The 19,424-nt window shown below is 40.4% G+C and overlaps 1 protein-coding gene across 5 annotated transcripts in view; it reads left to right on the top strand.

Moving 5' to 3' along the window:
- Window positions 1-19,424, top strand: part of triob (trio Rho guanine nucleotide exchange factor b) — an 83,537-nt gene that overhangs the window by 29,411 nt on the left and 34,702 nt on the right. For all 5 annotated transcript variants that reach the window (XM_044033655.1, XM_044033656.1, XM_044033657.1 and 2 more), the window contains 12 exons: window positions 1,152-1,256; window positions 1,394-1,864; window positions 2,951-3,073; window positions 7,714-7,905; window positions 8,667-8,798; window positions 9,126-9,356; window positions 10,037-10,159; window positions 10,351-10,542; window positions 12,029-12,198; window positions 12,985-13,159; window positions 17,089-17,284; window positions 18,392-18,558. In XM_044033655.1, the coding sequence (XP_043889590.1) occupies window positions 1,152-1,256; window positions 1,394-1,864; window positions 2,951-3,073; window positions 7,714-7,905; window positions 8,667-8,798; window positions 9,126-9,356; window positions 10,037-10,159; window positions 10,351-10,542; window positions 12,029-12,198; window positions 12,985-13,159; window positions 17,089-17,284; window positions 18,392-18,558 (2,277 nt within the window). The remainder of the gene's footprint in view (window positions 1-1,151; window positions 1,257-1,393; window positions 1,865-2,950; window positions 3,074-7,713; window positions 7,906-8,666; window positions 8,799-9,125; window positions 9,357-10,036; window positions 10,160-10,350; window positions 10,543-12,028; window positions 12,199-12,984; window positions 13,160-17,088; window positions 17,285-18,391; window positions 18,559-19,424) is intronic.

The following is a 19,424-nucleotide window of genomic DNA, read 5'->3' as shown; positions in this document are numbered from 1 at the left end:
GTTCTTGTTTCTTTTCTGCAGAAGATGCAGACGATGGTTGTGCTCCTTATGTCAATGTATTTTAAGATATACATTTTCTTGAATGTATTACATATGCAGTGAGTTTAACATAGCCACTGGTCCTAATTTATCGGATCTAATTGGACTGCGGCTTGGTGACAGTGGCTCTCTTCTGTCCCGTGTGGGCATGTGGTACTGGTATATTTAGTCCTGACCCAGTTACTATGGCAACAGGATATATAGGACAGGGCGAAGCATCTCATCACAAATGCACTGCAGTTGTTGTTATTTTTTTTTTAAATATCACCACAAGGTCACTGGTTTGAGTCTTCTGAACAGGTGATTGCTCCCAACAGAGTTCAGCATCAAATATTGTATTTTCTATGTGATTTGGAACCTAATGCAGGACGGTTTCTTACAAAAAACCCAACTCGGAAGAACTTACTGGAAACTGCTTTGAGATGAGCAGTTGGATGAACCATCTGTCAGTCACTGTCTTGCACATTTGCCATTTGCTAGAGCTATAAGAGTGATAACCTAACTTAACATGTATGTTTTCATTTTTAAGTAAAGCCCTCAGTGAAGCATCTTTTTTATTTTTTAAAAAATAAATAATTCTTCATCTGTTATGCTAACAGATGGCTGTTATGTTAACAGCCATTGTCATCATTGAAAAGATCTTGCTGGACACTGATTAGTCTGCGTTAGCCATCAGTGAAAATTAAGTCAGATTCAGAGAGTGTGAGAAGTCCAGCTGCGTCGCACAGTTAAGTTTTTGCCCGCACTCAAGTGAACCCCAGCAGTCTCCCCCTGCCCCCCCCCCAAGAATGTATATCTTCGTACTTCCATCTTATTAATAAAAACATACTATAAATGCAGCATGGAATGTCTGGAATGTTTGTATTGGTCGTACCACCTATCTAAACACTTGAAATGTGGAGCCTCTGGTTCAGCACGTTGTTTTCATAGGTTTAATGGTGGGAACATTTTTGGCAGGTTAACGTTTGGTTAGTTTGAAATATGGTGATGATGTTAATGATGACTATGAGTTGTGGTTGTCCTTCTTTCTCTCTGTCTTTCCTTTACTCCTGCTCTTGCACCTTTTGTAATTCTTTCATCTTGTAATGGTATCTCTGTTTACCCACGCCCAGACGGTGATGGTCTCCTTAGACGGTTTATCCAAGATTGTGGACCCGTCCCAGCTGACAGCTGACTTTGAGGGCAGCTTAGAATACAACCATGATGACTGGATTGAGGTTTGGATATTTTGCTTTTTGGTTTCCAGTATTTCACTACAGGCTTTGTGTTTGTCTAATAAAGACAGAAGCAGACAATGACTCCCATCAGTATTTACATTTTGAAAAAGCAGAATTACATTTAACTGTCCTTTCAGGTGCGGCTCTCATTTGAGACCTTTGCCAGCGATGCAACGCGAGCTCTGGCACGTCTTGAGGAGCTCCAAGAAACACTGTCCCAGCGGGATCTCCCTCGGGACCTGGAGGGGGCTCGGCGGCTCATGGAAGAACATGCTGCACTAAAGAAACGGGCCACTAAAGCGTCAGTAGAGGAGCTGGACACGCAGGGACGACGGCTGCTTCAAAGGCTACAGTCCCAAACTGCAGGGGGAGGAAGCATTAGTGAAAGTGGGTACGGTATCCGAGCTGGAGGAGCTAGTGGAGATCTCAATGACCATCATCATGGGTTCCACACGCATGCAGATGCACACAACCTGGTGTCTAAAGTGACGGGTTTGTTGGACAAGCTGCATGGGACGCGCCAGAATTTGCAGCAGCTGTGGCACATGAGGAAGTTGAAACTGGACCAGTGTTTCCAGCTGCGACTCTTCGAACAGGATGCTGAGAAGGTCAGGGTTCTATTCTATTCTATTCTATTCTATTCTATAGCCACCATGGGGCTCAATAGCGCATCAATTTCCTAAATTACGGTATGTTTCCATTTAGAGGGAACAAGACAATAAAGTACGGCAGAAATGAGTGGACACAACTGTAACTGACAGCTGCTATAGGTGCCTGGCTGAAGGTGACATAAATCTCTGTTTGCAAACGGTCCACATGGTGGACCTTGAGGCAGGTGTTCATAGTCTTATGGGTGACGTCACGCCTGGTTGCTATAGCGATGCCGACAGGATGATAATTAAATGCATGGAGTAAAGTTTACTGGTTCCCAGCTGCCTCTTCAGCTCTTTGCCCCTCGGTGCCTCTGTCTTGAAAAGTGCCAACGCTGCATTTTATTGCCTGACACATATTGCAGTATTTCAGGTTGGCCATTGGCTAATCTGATTCGTGAGCATGCATGCATACCAGACTTAGCTGGGAATTTGAAAACATTACAATAACCTGAACATTTAAGTCCTCAGATCAACTTTTATCCCTGGATTAGAAAAGCTCTGCATGGATCAAATGGTAAATGTTGAACAGACGAGATCCATCGGTGCACCGACAATGCCGGCTATTATTGACACAGTGTTATGTAACATCCTACTAATGTGAATTCTTATGTTTTTAATCAGTGGATTAATCATTTTAGATCTTTTTCTAATATTGAGTATAAAATTGAGTATGTGTATGTTTCCATGCACACACACATTTATTTCTTAATCAAACGTAATTTGAGCTGCGTTATTTTGTGGGAAACTGTTAATAACTGAGTGAGCATGTGTGCCTGTGAATCATCAGTGATGTTTCATGTCTCGGCTGTGCTGAGCTGCAGGCAAATGCAGAGGCATGCTATGAAAAGTGTCAGAGCTGTAATTAAACACATGTTTCCCATACTCCAAATGTGTGTAGAGAGGGAACACATATATATAAAGCACCATTCACAAAGACGTAGCTTGTTCCTTTGTTTCTACCTGTGGCAGAAAAACTTGAAAATGCATCTCTCTAGTCGGTGATGAACGTCCCTTTTGCTCTTGTCTTTCTTCTGTGTGCAGATGTTCGACTGGATCATGCACAACAAGGGGCTTTTCCTCACGAGCTACACAGAAATTGGAGGAAACCACCAGCATGCTGTTGAGCTGCAGACACAGCACAACCACTTCGCAATGAACTGCATGGTAAGACGTTGTAACACACGCACAGATGATGTCATCTCAAACTATCATCATTACTGTCATTCACATTAACAGCCTTCACAACACTGACACACACACACATACAATCTACTTTTTCACAGCCTTCATCCAAAACCATCCTCTCTGTGGCCTTTGAATCGCTGCCTCATTATTCAGCTGTTTTCCACTCTGCCCCAACTCTGTCTTCCCTCAGCATTGTCCCCATAATTGACCCATATTGCCTCGATACCCCTCCCATAGCTGTTTGCTGCCCTCTGCTGCTTTGCTCCATAACCCCTCCTGCCCTTTTTTATACTTCACAATAACCTGTGGCATTCTACCCCAGACTAATGCAAGTCACTGAGGACGTTACACCGTTTTAATTCTGCAGTCATTAGTTATGCTCTGCTGGTTGTTTTTAAAGCCTTTAATACCTCATGGTGTAACGTTTTGTGTTTACATATAGCCTATAAAACACCATCCTGCCCTCAATCCTGTGCAGTGCCCCTCCTTTTCACCTCCTCATAGCTTGGAGCAACGATGTGGATGATGCCTTTCAAGCATGTTGATTAAAATGGCCAGAAACTATTTTTAATGTAATAACGATATCCTGAGAAAAGTATTATACCACCCTTCCTGTTTGTGTATTCATACGGGCTTTTCTGTTTTGCTTCTTTGTTTTCTGGATGGTGAATTCAGTGTGGTGCACTAGCATGAGAAGCAACAGTCTATGTGATGGCTTACTGAATTGTTTTGTTTTTTTGGCTTCAAAACTGCAAAAAAGACAACAACATGTAAAACACAAGTAAACATGTGCAGCCCATTACCCCCGATGTGAACAAAACATTTCTCTTTGAAACTATTGTTTTTGTGACACAAGTGTCGCCCGGGGAGATCAGAGCTACCGTTCATCCTCCCACTCATACTCCCCTTTCCACCATTAGCTGTTGTTTTGGTTGTGGTTCAGTTCAGTTGCACAGTGAACCATAATTCACAACTAGGGATAACTTAATGACATTTATATGATACTTATCCACAGCAATGTGCATCTAATATGTCCACCTATCTCACATACAGTATGGTAGATACATGTGTGCATTCCTCACTTATATTTTGATCACATGACGTTGGTGGTTTCTTCCCACAGTCCAAAAACATGCAGAGGTTAATTGGACTCTCTGAATTGCTCGTAGGTGTGAGTGTGTGAGTGAATGTTTTTTTTGGCTCTTGTGATGGTCTAAATGCCCCATATGGTTTAGAATTAGGGGCATAACGTACAATGGGACCATTTCCACGTCTGAGTAAAAATTGTCCACCAGTCACTGTTGTTGGGAACTATTGACAATGAGCAGTGTCAACATGAAGCCCCAGGAGCAACCTTTTAGTGACCGCCCAAAGCCAGTTGTGTCAACACTGTGGGTTGAGATGAAGCAGCGACTCCTGAGACAACAGGAGCAGAATGGACAGATGGAACAACAGTATGAACATACAAATACATTCACAATGCACATGGGTACACTCAGAGTGTGACCACCGCCCCCTCCACCCATTCTTCCACAGTAAGCAGCGTTTCCTCTTCCTGTTGCCTGCTGAATGGAAATACAAAGTGTCGGGAGTGTGTATGTGTGTCACTGTGTGTGTGTCACTGAAATGACACTGCCTCATTAGTATTTTATAAGTGAGCATTACTCAACATATTAGTAGAGCCAAAGTGTCAACCAAATGACAATGAAGTATTCTATATTCTATTCTGTTCTGTTCTGTTCTGTTATATTCTATTCTATTCTATTCTATTCTATTCTTTTCTATTCTATTCTATTCTATTCTATTCTATTCTATTCTATTCTGTTATGTTCTGTTCTATTCTAATTTATTCTATTCTATTCTGTTGCAACTGGTCATTACGTGTCACTCATAGGAATCTGAAAACCTACCATTAACTCCTCAAGAAAATGTTTACAGACTTTGTAAATGAAGTGAGAAGTGGATTCTTTTTCTTCCATTTAATTTGACTTCTTTGTTGCAACCAGAGGACTCGCCCCCTGGTGGTTATTCAATATTTTATTCCTTATTTCCTCCTTGCAAGCCAGTCCATCCATTTTTTATACACACTTGATATGATTCTGGTCTGTTCTATTTAGTTTACATACACATTTCATACCTGCCCATAATGTATATTGGGTAACATTGTGACATTCTATCAGTGACATGTCTTCTTTCTCTCACCCCCTGTTTTCATGAATCCTCTTTTTCTGTTAAATTAAGACCATATTTTCACTGTTCAATGTTCACTGATCATCTTGTTGTGACCGTTTGTCAGCAACCATGCCATGTATGCATCATCAGCACTGTCTGTTTTTATGTATTCATAAAGTACCCATGACATAGCAGCGAGTACATTAATCATAACTGGAAAAAAGGAATGTATCATAGCGGGACAGATTCATTTCAATAGTCATTATTCGTAGTAATGCCTGGTACAATAGGGGTTGATTATGTAATGGCTGCATTAGCTGGCATTTGTATTGATACAACATTACACTCTGTGTACTATTATATATAAATCCTACAAAAGCAATAATCAGACTTTATTGATCTTTGTGGAGACACTATTATTGCTGATGCAAATATTGTTATTATAAAAAATGCCAAATATATGCACAGCACGAGCTGTAGAAGTCACATGAGTGATCATTTATCACCTCAACGTGTTATGCAGAAGACAAAAATGGGGAAGTTATTTTGTAGACAAGATCATTTCATGACAAAGTTACACTGTGGGTGTACCGAAAATTCACCTGGGTTTTCTGGGTGCCAAATTCCATATTAAAACCTACAGCTATCACCAAATCCAAAGTTGCAGTGCACGTCTGGTTAGTTTGACAGTGTCTTTTCCTTACAGTCCCAACAATTTTGTCACTAGCGGCACATTTCCCAGTTGTTTGAACCTCTGAGCTGAGTTTATGAATCTCCAAGGTGACATAAGACCATTTCTGCCTAAAAGGACACTCTACACCAGGTGACATGTACAGAGGGATTGTTTGTTTTTGTGCCATTTTGACTCAAAAAGTACAGTGAATACATTTTAACACGATAAGAAGTAGAAAACCGTAGTCTTTAGTAAAAAGAAACACTTAAAAATCTAATTATTTTGCCATCTGTTGCCATCTGCTAACACTCTCTGCTTTGTGATCAGTCAGGTCTGAAATTCACCCTTTGTTTTTGTGTCTTTGTGCTCGTGTTCCATTCTGAAAATCATCATATTTTCCTGTAGTATAATGTGGTACAAGACCTATAGCGGCTTAGAGATATGTCTTCCACTCATATTTCATTTCTAATTCTAATAGGATTAATGTAGTTTAACTGTGCACTGTTTTTCTTTAGTCTTATACAGCTTACCTTGTGCACTTGGACCCATAGTTTACACCATCTCAAATATCCCTGAGCTGTCGTCAGGCTTTTGATGACCCAGTGTCAAGACTCTTGGCACTTGGGGAAGTTTCTGCTTGGTTCATAAAATCCTTAGAGAATGAAGTAACGCTCTGCAAAACCACTTTTAAACCCCAGTCTGAGATACAGTCTGAGGACATCTCAAGCCTTTCAGCCTAAATAAAACAAAGCATCGCTCGGTGCATCTTTTAATAAGGTCATCATTTCTGTTTCTATCTGTCTGTCTCACAGAGTAAGACCCTGCCTCTGTTTTGAGGGCTGTAGCTGGTGTTTGGTTCATTTCTCCTTCCCGTTGTGACTGGAACAGGCAGACTAAGAGCCATAATAGGCTTCAGGAGCAGTAATTGAATAGAATAATAACAGGCTGTTAACACAGTTGTTAATTAGCGTTTGGTGATCCATGCCTATCTGCACAAAACAGCTTGGAGCCCGTATATTAAAATGACTAAAAGATTAAGAGGCAAATGGGTTTCTTTTCATCACTGACATGGGATGTGCCTCCCAAACGAATGACTTTTTAATGTCCACAAGGCCGCATGTGTATGCGTGTGTGTAGTGTGGGGATAGCTTATGACAATGGTGCATATTTTGACTTTTCTTTTTTCTACATTTAATCACTTTTTGTGCTTATGAATGTCATTGTAATGTGTTCACAAACACACCATATGTGCGTAATGGCACTACAACAATGCTTTATACCTGGCAGCCTGTTCATTTACCAGGATGTTACACTGGACCTTGATTACAATAACTTTGTTTGTCTGTCTTTTTTATGTATTTATTTGTCTGTTTGTGTTAATGAACATTTGCATGTAAATGTTTCTGATCATAGCCAGTTGCTTTATTTATAATGTTAATCTGTAGATGGGTTGAAGGAGTAAAAAAATACAAAAGACCCAACTAAATAAATAAATAAATAAGATATTAAAATGGCAATAACAACAATAACTTCAGATGAAGAAAAACATATTTCTGTGTTCCTGTTAACTAAGACACACTAATCGCAATGTAAAATGTGTGTTGCTGCAAAGTAAGTTATACATTGCTTGTGTGACCAAAAGGAAAAATTGAATGGTGCTAAAATACAAGAACTTTAAGAATAATGGAATAAATTTAGGAGGCCTAAAGTAACTGGTTTTCTTCTGTTAAGTATTTGAATCCTTGTCCTCTTCTCTGTCTCTCCTCAAACACAGAATGTGTATGTGAACATCAATCGGATCATGTCAGTAGGGAACCGGCTCCTGGAGTCAGGCCACTATGCCTCACAGCAGATCCAGCAAATCTCAGGTCAGCTGGAGCAGGAGTGGAAGGCGTTCGCCGCAGCACTGGACGAACGCAGCACACTCTTGGAGATGTCTGCCAGCTTCCACCAGAAAGCAGACCAGGTAGGAACACAAAGGAAGTCAAGAACATTTCTTATGGTGTCACCAAATTCAAATTGGAAAGCGCTCACATGCACCTGCTTTAATTCTGTATTCTGTGCTGCTACATGACTACAAAATATTACATTATTAATGACCACTTGAATAAATGCATTAATCATTTTTTTTGTATTCTCACACACATACACTATATAATGTGTAAATCATTAGAGAAAATCTATCTATTACAAAATGTTAGAGCTTGACAAGATTCAGATTTCCTCCATACACAGCAACAAAAGACCTGAAATAGATTTTCAGTTAAGAATTAATTGGGGTTTGCTTAATGGCCATTTGAATGATCAATGTTTGCAACTTCCAACATATTCGTATGCAACATCCTTTCCAGTACAATCGTACATGCTGGCTATCATCTGAGCTATACATTACATTACATGTCATTTAGCAGACGCTTTTATCCAAAGCGACTTACAAAAGTGAGCTGAACTGATATTAATTTGTTGTAACTGAAGTTTGATCAGGATTACAGGCAGGATGTTGTAGTTTTTCCCATTGTATTTGTTATTAAGGAGACTCTACTTTGGATTATCTCATGATGTAACATACAAATAATTTCATATTTGTTTTGAAATAGCTCGCATGTTAATGTGCAGTTGTACATAAGGACATAACCCAGTGTTAATATGAGGACTTTATGTTTATGACATACATGACAACACGTATGGAGGTGTGTCATATTGTACCGTTGTGTCTGCTCTCCTCAGTATATGAGTAAAGTGGAGCCGTGGTGTAAGGCATGTGGTGAAGGAGAGCTGCCCTCTGAACTCCAGGATCTGGAAGACACCATTCACCATCATCAGGGTTTATATGAGCACATTACCACTGCATACTCGGAGGTCAGTACACACAAATACACACACACACACACATACCTTTTTGTTTATCTGCACATAAACATAGTAAAGGAATAGGAACAGAGAGAGGAAAACAAATTTAAATGATGTTATATTAAATGAAAATAAAGTCAATTCCTCTTCGTTTTTAACCACATGCATAGTCATCCCCTTAGCTTGTACCCAAGTGATACCTTACATTGCTGTATTTTAGAAAATGAATTATAAAAATAAGTTCTTTCCATACACTGTCAGTTCTATCCAACTTAAATATGGTTAAATGCATGATCCTATGTAAGATTTGTGACTCTACATGTCGACCTTTTACAGGTAAGTCAGGATGGCAAGTCTCTACTGGACAAACTGCAGCGACCCCTGACCCCAGGGAGCGCAGATTCGCTAATGGCCTCAGCCAACTACTCCAAGGCCGTCCACCACGTCCTGGACATCATCCACGAAGTGCTGCATCACCAGAGGCAGCTGGAAAACATCTGGCAACATCGCAAAGTTCGCCTCCACCAGCGTCTGCAGCTGTGCGTCTTTCAGCAGGACGTGCAGCAAGTAAGCTCCACATGAGGCTCTGTCTTTTCTGAGTGACTCTCTGCATAGCCAAGCTCTGAGATCAAAACTACTGTGGAGGTGTGTGGTGTCGTCTCAGTGTTTCTTCCCTTTGGGCATAAACTCTTTTTTGCCTGTCTGTCCCCTCACTCTCTCTCTTTCATCTTTCTCTTTCATCACCTCTTCTCTTGGTAGTAGTTTCCATGGTGATGCAATTTACGGTCACATTAGGTGTGGAGGGCATTGTGCTCGTGCTCATGCACATTTATCCCGTCAAAATATTCTCGCGGAGACCTTGAGAGCGTCATGAAAAACCCCATTCATTACACCACACAGAAACAGATGGAGCCATCTGTTTAATAGATAATAAGGTCATTTTGCACTAAGATTAATAGGCGATCTCAACCGTGGCAGAAATGTTGACACTCTGCGTTGGTCTGGATTTCTCATTTAGTAAGAACTAATTGACTTCATTTGTATGATTTAAATGTGACTCAGTGCAGATGTAGAGAAGAGTAAAGAGCGGGAGTGAGCCGACAGAGGGATGAGGAAGAGAGAGAGATGACAGCTATAGACATCTGTAAATCTAATGTAATCTGAATACAGCCATTCAATTGCACCCCCTACTGCTTGAAAATGTATACTGCATCCATATTCACAGACTTATGTGTGTGTGTTTCAAGGTGCTGGACTGGATCGAGAACCATGGCGAGGCCTTCCTCAGCAAGCACACAGGGGTGGGGAAGTCTCTGCACAGAGCCAGAGCTCTGCAAAAGAGGCACGAGGACTTTGAAGAGGTTGCACAGGTGAGATGAATTCTTATTTTGTTGTTGATCTAAAAAAATGACTGTTATTTCTCTTTTTTTGTTATATTTTGCCACCTATATATCTTATTCTATTATTTTATCTTATCTTAACTTCAAATTTATCAATTTTTCCAGTCCTTTACTTCTCTAGTAGGTCGTCAATTTAATCGCACTTAATGTAAATGTTTCAGAATACCTACACTAATGCGGACAAGTTGCTGGAGGCAGCAGAGCAGCTAGCTCAGACTGGAGAGTGTGACCCAGAGGAAATTTACCAGGCTGCCCACCAGCTCGAGGATCGCATCCAGGACTTTGTGCGGCGCGTCGAGCAGCGCAAGGTCCTTCTGGACATGTCTGTCGCCTTCCACACGCATGTCAAAGAGGTGTGTATCTCCTCTCCTCTCCTCTCCTACACATTAGTCCCTTTCACCATCAATACGTCTCCTCTGTTTTGCCCAAAGGTGAACATCTATACCAGTAATTATGTATAAAGTAAGGAAGGTTTTTCTCATTTCCCAATTAAATGTTCCCACTTATTTTAAATTTGCCCCACATTTTGCTAGCTGTTGAAGTCTCATGTGCATTTCTTTTTCCTTGTAGCACCAGTGTTTACACAAATCAAAGGCAATCCACCCTGTCCCTCACTGCGATTATGACAATCAGTATTTAAATGTTCGTATTACTGTTTAAAAAGAACTGATAAAAGCAGCAATATGCTGAAACATACTAATCGCTGCCCACTCTCCCGATTCCTCTCACAGTGTGAAGGTTGCCCACTGTACATGTATGTTAAAATCTCTCTCCCTGCACCGACAGAGCTTTACATGTGTTAACACTGCATCCTGTTTACAGAGAACCAGAGTCTGTCATAGACACATGGTGTTATTAATGAAGCTAGTCTTTAATGTCCATATGGACTAATCGCCTTCGCCCCATCTGTCAGCTCATACTGCTGCAGGTTTCTGTGTGTGTGTGTGTGTGTGTTTGTGAAACTCTGTGTGTGTCCAACCTTCTTGGCCATCACCTCTTTGACTTGTAGAAGCCTTTGGATGCCGTCCAGCATGAGAGGCAGCAAGCACTGTACTGAAGAGAGGGGGTTCATCCACACTGGCTTTAGTAGACAAATAAATTCACTCCACCTAAGCTGACGTATGTTTAAGTGTATAATTGGTTTTAAACATACTTAAGTGTTTAGGGGTCAGGGTGCATTTTGTGTTTTGGAGCCTCTCTGGCATGTAAAGGCCACTGTAGTTCCCCGATGAGTTGAGTGAGGTTGTTACAGTCTCACCATTAGATGATCTTGCACACGGCACCTTTATTAACAGATTTTCATGCATAGGTGAGTGGGGAGTCCTTTCAATTTGACCACTCCCCTGTGACTTTCAATCATTACTTATGATACTGTAATATTGTTTTTTTTCTCTCCCTCGCACACAGAGGACTGAGTGGAGGTGTCATACACCTACCAATTATTTATTATGAATTACACCCTGGACCTTTAATTCTTCCCTGTTTTATTTTGCATGTATGTTACCAGGCTGATGATCATAATGATACTTACAGTATGAGTGGTAGACAAACAGTTGGTGTTTGGGTCTCACTCCTGCCTTCTGGTTACTGTGCCAGTGTCACCCAGATGGCTAATCTGGTATGAAGATGACCATTCACAAAACACCAACAGAACTAGTTGGATTATAATTCCTGTTTCTAATCATTCTGTGTTCATCCATGTGGCATCTTTTCTTCCTTTTTTCCCCAATTCTCATATGTTATATTCAGCTCACTGCCCGCCGTGGTTCTGCCCTGGTCTCCATTACCATGTGTCACACAGCGTTTTAAGCAGCTTGCCTGTTCTGTCAATCTCTTTAGCTGTGGACGTGGCTGGAGGAGCTTCAGAAGGAGCTGCTGGATGATGTGTACGCCGAGTCGGTGGAGGCGGTGCAGGACCTGATCAAACGTTTTGGCCAGCAGCAGCAAACCACCCTGCAGGCTACTGTCAATGTCATCAAAGAGGGAGAGGACCTCATCCAGCAACTCAGGTAACATTGTTATCCAGTGCTATGCTAAAGTCTGTATAACATTTAATGTACAGCAGTGGAGGTCACATTCATGTAGTGTTCATGTGTTTCCCAAACGTTTTTTTAAATGGTGACACACTTTTTAAATATGACAAACTATGGAGACCCAATTCACATATCAGCATACATGTATCAGAATATAAATCATGACAAGAGCAAATGTGTAGTTTTGTAACTATATCTGCTGCCATTTGTTAACAGATGATATTATTTCAATTGGGTAAAGATAAGGTAAGATAAGATGGTCCTTTATTAGTCCCACAGTGGGGAGATTTACATTGTCACAGCAACAAAAGGCAGTGAAGACAAGAGGTAATAAATAATAAAAATGCATTTACACATTATGTGAAAGTACAATACGACTGTAAAAAGTTACAATAGAATGTACATTGTAGACAGTTGTCAGGATATACAGTATGGGCTTGATATTTACAGTATAAACGGATATATAAGGATGGAACTTGAGATATTTTATATATCTCAAGTTATATATACAGTATATATATTGCACGTGGGATGAGTAACCTGTTACTTGTGGTCTACTGAGAGCGGTGCAAATTCAGAGGGGGACTATGTTTTTTTGAAGCCCTTGGCCTCAATAATTATCAGATAATAATAAGACATTGACATTGTGTGACTGTAAAGTACTAGGCTACAAATCCTCAAACTATAAGGCAAATGATGATTTTCTTCCACTTTCTTTTGGATGCCTTAAACCACTGCACCTGTGTTTATGTATCCCTATAGAGACTCGGCCATCTCGAGCAACAAGACTCCACACAACAGCTCCATGGCTCACATTGAGAGTGTGCTGCAGCAGCTGGATGAGGCTCAGGGCCAGATGGAGGAGCTGTTCCAGGAAAGGAAGATCAAACTGGAGCTCTTCCTCCAGCTCCGCATCTTTGAAAGAGATGCCATTGATGTGAGTAGGCGGGAGATTGAAGAGGCTTGTCTGTGTGTGTGCGTGTGCGTGTGTGTGTGTGTGTGTGTGTGTGTGTGTGTATGTGTGTGTGTGTGTGTGTGTGTGTGTGTATAGGATGCATATTTATTTTTTGCGCTATCCTGCAGTGGAAAATTGGGAGAGTTAAAGATGGTAAAAAGATTCATGCAGTTAATAGAGCAAGAAAACAATTTTGAGGGAAGACACATTTGTGTTAGAAGGTGCAGTTACTCATGAGTGAATAGATTAACAGCTGATAATGCACACTTTTTATATGGTTTTTATATCTTTACAGAGTTTGAGGAGGAGTTATGCTAACTATGGCTCTGGTACACCATGCAACCATATTGTTTCAGATACGCCTAAAAATCCTGAACCGTGTAATGTTATAAAATATAGTCTTGTTGAGAGGATCCACTGCTTCAAAGCTGGGTTGAATCCACAGTGTTAAGTTCCACTTGATGCATTGAATGCACTGACTCATTCCCATTTTTCTCTAATCAGTGTCCAGTCCCACCGACCGTATCGCTAATATCTTAATGTCCCACTATGCCAGCCAGTTCTTTCCTCACTTGGTGCTCAGATACGTTGATTCCCCATTAAAAATGTTTTTTGGTCACCCTTGTGATATTTATCATCGTCATTAAAATGACATTTGCTGAGTCAAACTATGTTAACGGGTAAATTAGATTTAGTCATTTTAGAGGCAAAGCTTATAGAGCAGAGATCCAGGCTTACATTCATTGATAATGTAAGTAAAAATAGGAGGGTTATGAAAGGTAATTGCTGCTGACATAGTGAGCCTGTGGTGCATGAGTAAAACCGTGTGTCTATGTAAATGGTTTTTCAGCAATGATCACAGTACCACAGTACCCCTGGAGTACATACGTGTTACGCTCCATGAAATTGATTTGAATGCACAAACTCCAGTTCTGAAACCTGACTTTGATGCCCGGCACCTTGTATTTGCTCTATTTTGTTTCTGTTACTTGTATCAACAAGGAGCTTTTTGTGGGGTTTGCATGATTTCCTTGTGTGTGCGTGGGTTTTCTCTGGGTACTTTAGCTTCCTCCCATAGTCGAAACACATGCAGATTGTTAATAAATGTAGACTCTGAAGTAATCGTTGTGTTTCTGTTTGTTGGCCCCGTGGTAGTCTGGAGACTGGAGTCCAGTGCCCTCTCACCCCATGTCAGCTGGGATTGGCTCCAGCTCCCCAAGCAACGCTTAAACGGATATGTGGAGCAGAATGAATTAATTAATATTTCTCTTATCAACCAGCACATTCACTCTTCTATTGGTTGCAAATGACAACTATATTTGTCTGCACCAAGTGCCTTCAAGGTACAGCCTTTGCTTTGGAGGAGATAACACCGGTAGACAGCCTCCTTGTAGATGTAATATGTGAATATAATATATGGGCACTAAGCACAACTGAAGATGATATATGATCCACTTTATTATACGGTATGGTGTTGTGTTACAAGTTGGCCTTTTGCGTGAATTCTACACCACTTTATGCCAATAGATAGCATGCCACAACTTTGTGGAGCCTGAAATAACTGTCTTATATTAGTTGTGTGTGTTCTTTTATTTGTGGCTTTATGAGGACCAGAAATTGTGTAAACCATACAGAGGACATTTTGTGAAAGTGAGGATATTTTGGCTGGTCCTCACATCTCTAGGGATTTTTGGGGGTTAAAACCTGGTTTTAGGGCTGGGGTTAGAGTTGGGTTTAGGTTAGGGTTAGGGCAAAGGTTAGTGTTAAGTACTTAGTTGTGATGGGTAAGGTTAGGGCAAGGGGTTAGGGAACACATTATGTCTATGATGGTCCTCACTTTGAATGAAGCACAAACGTGTGTGTGTGTGTGTGTGTTAGGTCAGGGAAAGGTAGTGAATCTGCTCATCACTCATGTTGAACATCAAACTAAGACTAACGCCCTCACATGTGTGCACGCACATCAACACAGGATTAATATGACACAGTGCTCAAGTATGAAGATGGGTGTAGGAGGCATTTGTTGCCCTCCACACCCTCCACACACACACACACACACACACACACACACCATGACACTCCCTCCTGGCTTAACTGGGGGTGTGTGTCTTAGGTTAGGGCGGGAGTTTAGGTGAGGCATATGCTCGTCTTACAGTGCTTTCTTCTCTGGTGATGAGCTGTGTATCCCTGCGCACCACTGAGAAAACAAAAACATATGTAGTCCAAGAGGAGTCTTGTCTCCTCCATTAGTTGGAAGTCAAAGGAAATGGTCTTCGTGCACACGGAGGGCATTTTACTCAACTGTAAGCGGAGAGGAGAGCATAGTGGAGATGAGCGCATGGTAAGTGTCTACTTAAGGGCTCATACTGTCATAGATATTTTTATTTATTTATTATTTTGTCGATGTATTTTGATAGGATTTGTGTTGTCTCTGTGCAGAGACAAACGCACAGTATTGGATTATACATCAAGTCCTGGTGTATAAAGTTGCAAAGAAAACATTTTCTTTTTGTATCTAGAGAGAGAGAGAGAGAGAGAGAGAACAATGTTTTTATTGCGAAATAGATTCATCTTAGGTTTTGTATATACACATTCTCTCAGAGGCTGCAGAGCACCGAGAACTTCCCATTTATGAAATAGACATTTCTATATTGTTTTCTCTGTAGTTTCATTGTTGCTTTGAATAACCAATAAGACTTGTAATAAACCTAGCTCGAGACACAAACAATTTCCTCATGTAGAGGATATTTCTTCACTTGCATCAATCATGGTTAAAGGAGACACTCTGCGATCTGCCTGTTTTCTAGGGTTAGGTATTTTTGGAATTACTTGCATCTTCCTGGCGTTTTGAGTTTGTGTTAAAATTCATGAGATGAGAGAAGAGGTGACTTAATGAATATGGAGCAAGTGGGAGAAAGAAGATACAAAGTAACAAAGACAAGTTACAATTACAATAGTACAGGTTCATTTTTTCAATGTCTTTCTACCACATACTTAAGTGTTCCAACATCATACATTAAACCTTCATCTGAAGCATTCTTGATTTCCAACATACAGTATGTCAACTGTGTCAGTTCAAATCTGAAGAAGTACCTGAGAATTTGAGGAAAAGAAAAGCTGCTTAGTCTACTCTTTAGGAATCACCCACGTGACATTTTTTATCATCATCATTTTTGGCACAGATTGTTGCAAATGAGCAAACACTGATTTGACAGTGCTTTGCAAACTCCCATGACAAACAGAGCAAACCAGGTAACAGGGAGGCGTCACTACAGTCTCTGAATTCACAACAAGTATACTCATACAAAAGTCATTTATTTGAGTAATACCTGTTTATAAAGTCATTCACTTTCAATAATACCCTCTGCAGTACTGTTAAATAGAGGCCTATTTATCAGTATGTGACAGGTAGTTCTATTAATTCCAGTTGCCTCAGGGAAAGAGGTGAATAAATTCAGTTTTTGGGTTGTTTTTTTTAAAGGGAAAGAGACTGGGCTGGATGTTGTTCAGATCATGGTGCTCATATTATCATGATTCAGTCTGCGTGGGCAGTTAGAGACAAGCACTGACATCTCAGTACAGCTGCTTAACCAGCAGTGTGTTGTGTTATCCTTTATTATGACAGACAGTGTTGGATTACAGGAGTTACTATAAACTGTCTGACTTGCTATTCAGTTATTTTCTTAATCATGTGGCTAATTAAATGCCTGTGCTATTTTATTTATTATTAATTTATTTTGCTGTGCATTACACTTAATTCGCTTCATTTACAATTTAATTGTGCCCCAAAATCGTGGGTGAAATTCACTCATTTACTTGTTTCTATAATCCTCAAACTAATTGAACGGCATCATTTATTTCTTGGGCTTATTTTTATTTTTATTTTTTTTTTTATCTTCACGGCTCCCTCTCAGATCATCTCAGACCTGGAGTCATGGAACGAGGAGCTGTCGCAGCAGATGAGTGATTTTGACACAGAAGACCTGACACTGGCTGAGCAGAGGCTGCAGCATCATGCAGACAAAGCGCTCACCATGAACAACCTCACCTTTGACGTCATCCACCAGGGACAAGAGCTGCTGCAGTATGTCACAGAGGTGCAGGCCTCAGGTAAGTGAGGGAACACTATTTTTATTTATTATTAGGGATGGGACGTAACCACTTGTATGTGTCCAATACTAATACTGACATCACAAACTCGATATTGGTCAGATTTTAGACCTTTTATGAACGTATGAACACATTTGTGCTGCGTCATGTCAAAGACACAATTCTCCAGCTGTGGAACAAATATTTTTCTCCCAAAAAAGAAGAATTCAACTTGCATTTTTACAGTATGTGCATTGTGAAGCATGTGATATATGATTTTTAGATTTTATATCTGATCCAGTTAGCAAAATCGGACTGATACCGTTTTTCATTCCTAATAATTATACAGTCACAGAATTTAAATGCACCACACACATGAATACATGCATAGGTTACTTACTGTATATCTCTAAATGAATCTGTTGGTGTGATGTGTTGACCAAATAGCATACATGAGAAAGAATGAGTCCCATCAATAAATAAGATTACAAAAAAAGAAAATTCCTGTATAGTAGGTGTCTGGAAAAGGTGGCTATATCCAGAAACACAGCTGATACTGTCTGTGCTCTCATCAAAACCCTCAAAAGCTGGAGCGAGTGCTGGACATTCATTGACAGGTTCATTGACACTAACTCGACTAACTAGAGCAGTGAGAGAGTAAATACCTGGAAGCTGGACAAAAAAAATACAGAGAGCAGGCGGCAACAAAAGACACGTCTACTTTGTCCAAGAAGATTTTGTCTCTCATCCATCAACTGCTCATGCACCAGACTCATACCTGCTTTGTTATTGCAGTGTTTCAGTGACACAACACAAATCTAGCTGACGTAATGCAAAAAATCTGACTCTGCAGTCGGCCACCGAAGCCGTCTGCTACTGGAAGAAACAATGCTCAATTAGTGAGGACATACATGCGAGAGCTACCTGTGCAGCTGGTCTTACCATGACAATAACTTACTAGTCACTAGTCAAGTCTAGTAGACAACACAGCTACTGCAAATACAGGAATAAAATTGTGAGCAAGGGCCAGCAAATCATAAGCTATGATAAAAACTAATTATAAAGAGAACAATTTGGCAAAAAAAATAATTGGAAAACTTCATTTGTGATGTCTTGAAATGTGTGTAGGTGTGGAGCTGTTATGCGACAGAGATGTGGACATGGCCACTCGAGTCCAGGACCTGCTGGAATTCCTCCATGAGAAGCAGCAGGAGTTGGATCTGGCAGCGGAGCAGCACCGGAGACACCTGGAGCAGTGTGTCCAGTTAAGACATTTACAGGCTGAGGTCAAACAGGTATGTACGACCTGTGGGAAAAGTAAAAGGAGGAAAGAAAGGGCGGACATAAAAGAAAGTTATAAAGGACCTATTTACTTATTATTCTCTGAAAATGTGTGTTTTTTTAAATCATTGGAGTGGAAAAAAACTTAAAGCACATTTAAATATTATAACTATGGAGAGTTAAGAACTAAGGAGAAAGATTACCTACTGGATGTTGCTTTTTTTGTCGAGGTTGACAGAGGTCAAACTGACATTTATGACTGTAACAGTAAAGTGTGGTGAAGCAGTAAGACAGTTCCAGTATGTTCTGTCTGTACAGGAGCATGGACAAGTGACTCATCCAGTGTCAACAGCCACACTCCTTCCTTTTCCTTTACTCTTCTCTCTCTCTCTCTCTCTCTCATGGTATTTAATCTGATTTTATCTGCCTCCAACTTTTGGGGAGAAGACAGATTGATGCGGGGCAGTAGATTTTGAGCTGAGGTTCACCGAGAATGTGAGATGAACAGGAACTCGGGATTACAGCAAAAACATGGACTGGAGAAAAAACATGATTTGATGAAAAATACATTTCTCAGCTTATCATCATGTCCTGTCATCATTTTATTTATTTAGTAGTCGAATATGATACAAACAAAAAGAAAAACAAAACAAGGTTTGTTGTCATAGTGATGTGGCTGAAAAACAGCTGTTCTGTGCCTTAGAGTTAAAGCTGCAGTGTGCACCTTTTGCTTGTTTTTGTGTTTGTCGATGTGAGCAGAAACAGTGTCACATGAATTATATGCTTTGTTTCATCATTGAAATTGATGCTAATTCTTAATCTCATTTGTCGCCATTTATCTAGTCATCGTTATTTACTAGAGTTTATACTCAAACCTTCT

This window comes from Solea senegalensis, linkage group LG9 (assembly GCF_019176455.1).
Source record: "Solea senegalensis isolate Sse05_10M linkage group LG9, IFAPA_SoseM_1, whole genome shotgun sequence".
NCBI lineage: Eukaryota > Metazoa > Chordata > Actinopteri > Pleuronectiformes > Soleidae > Solea > Solea senegalensis.
Note: the sequence above shows the minus strand (reverse complement) of the source record. Positions and strands in the feature narration are given on the sequence as shown.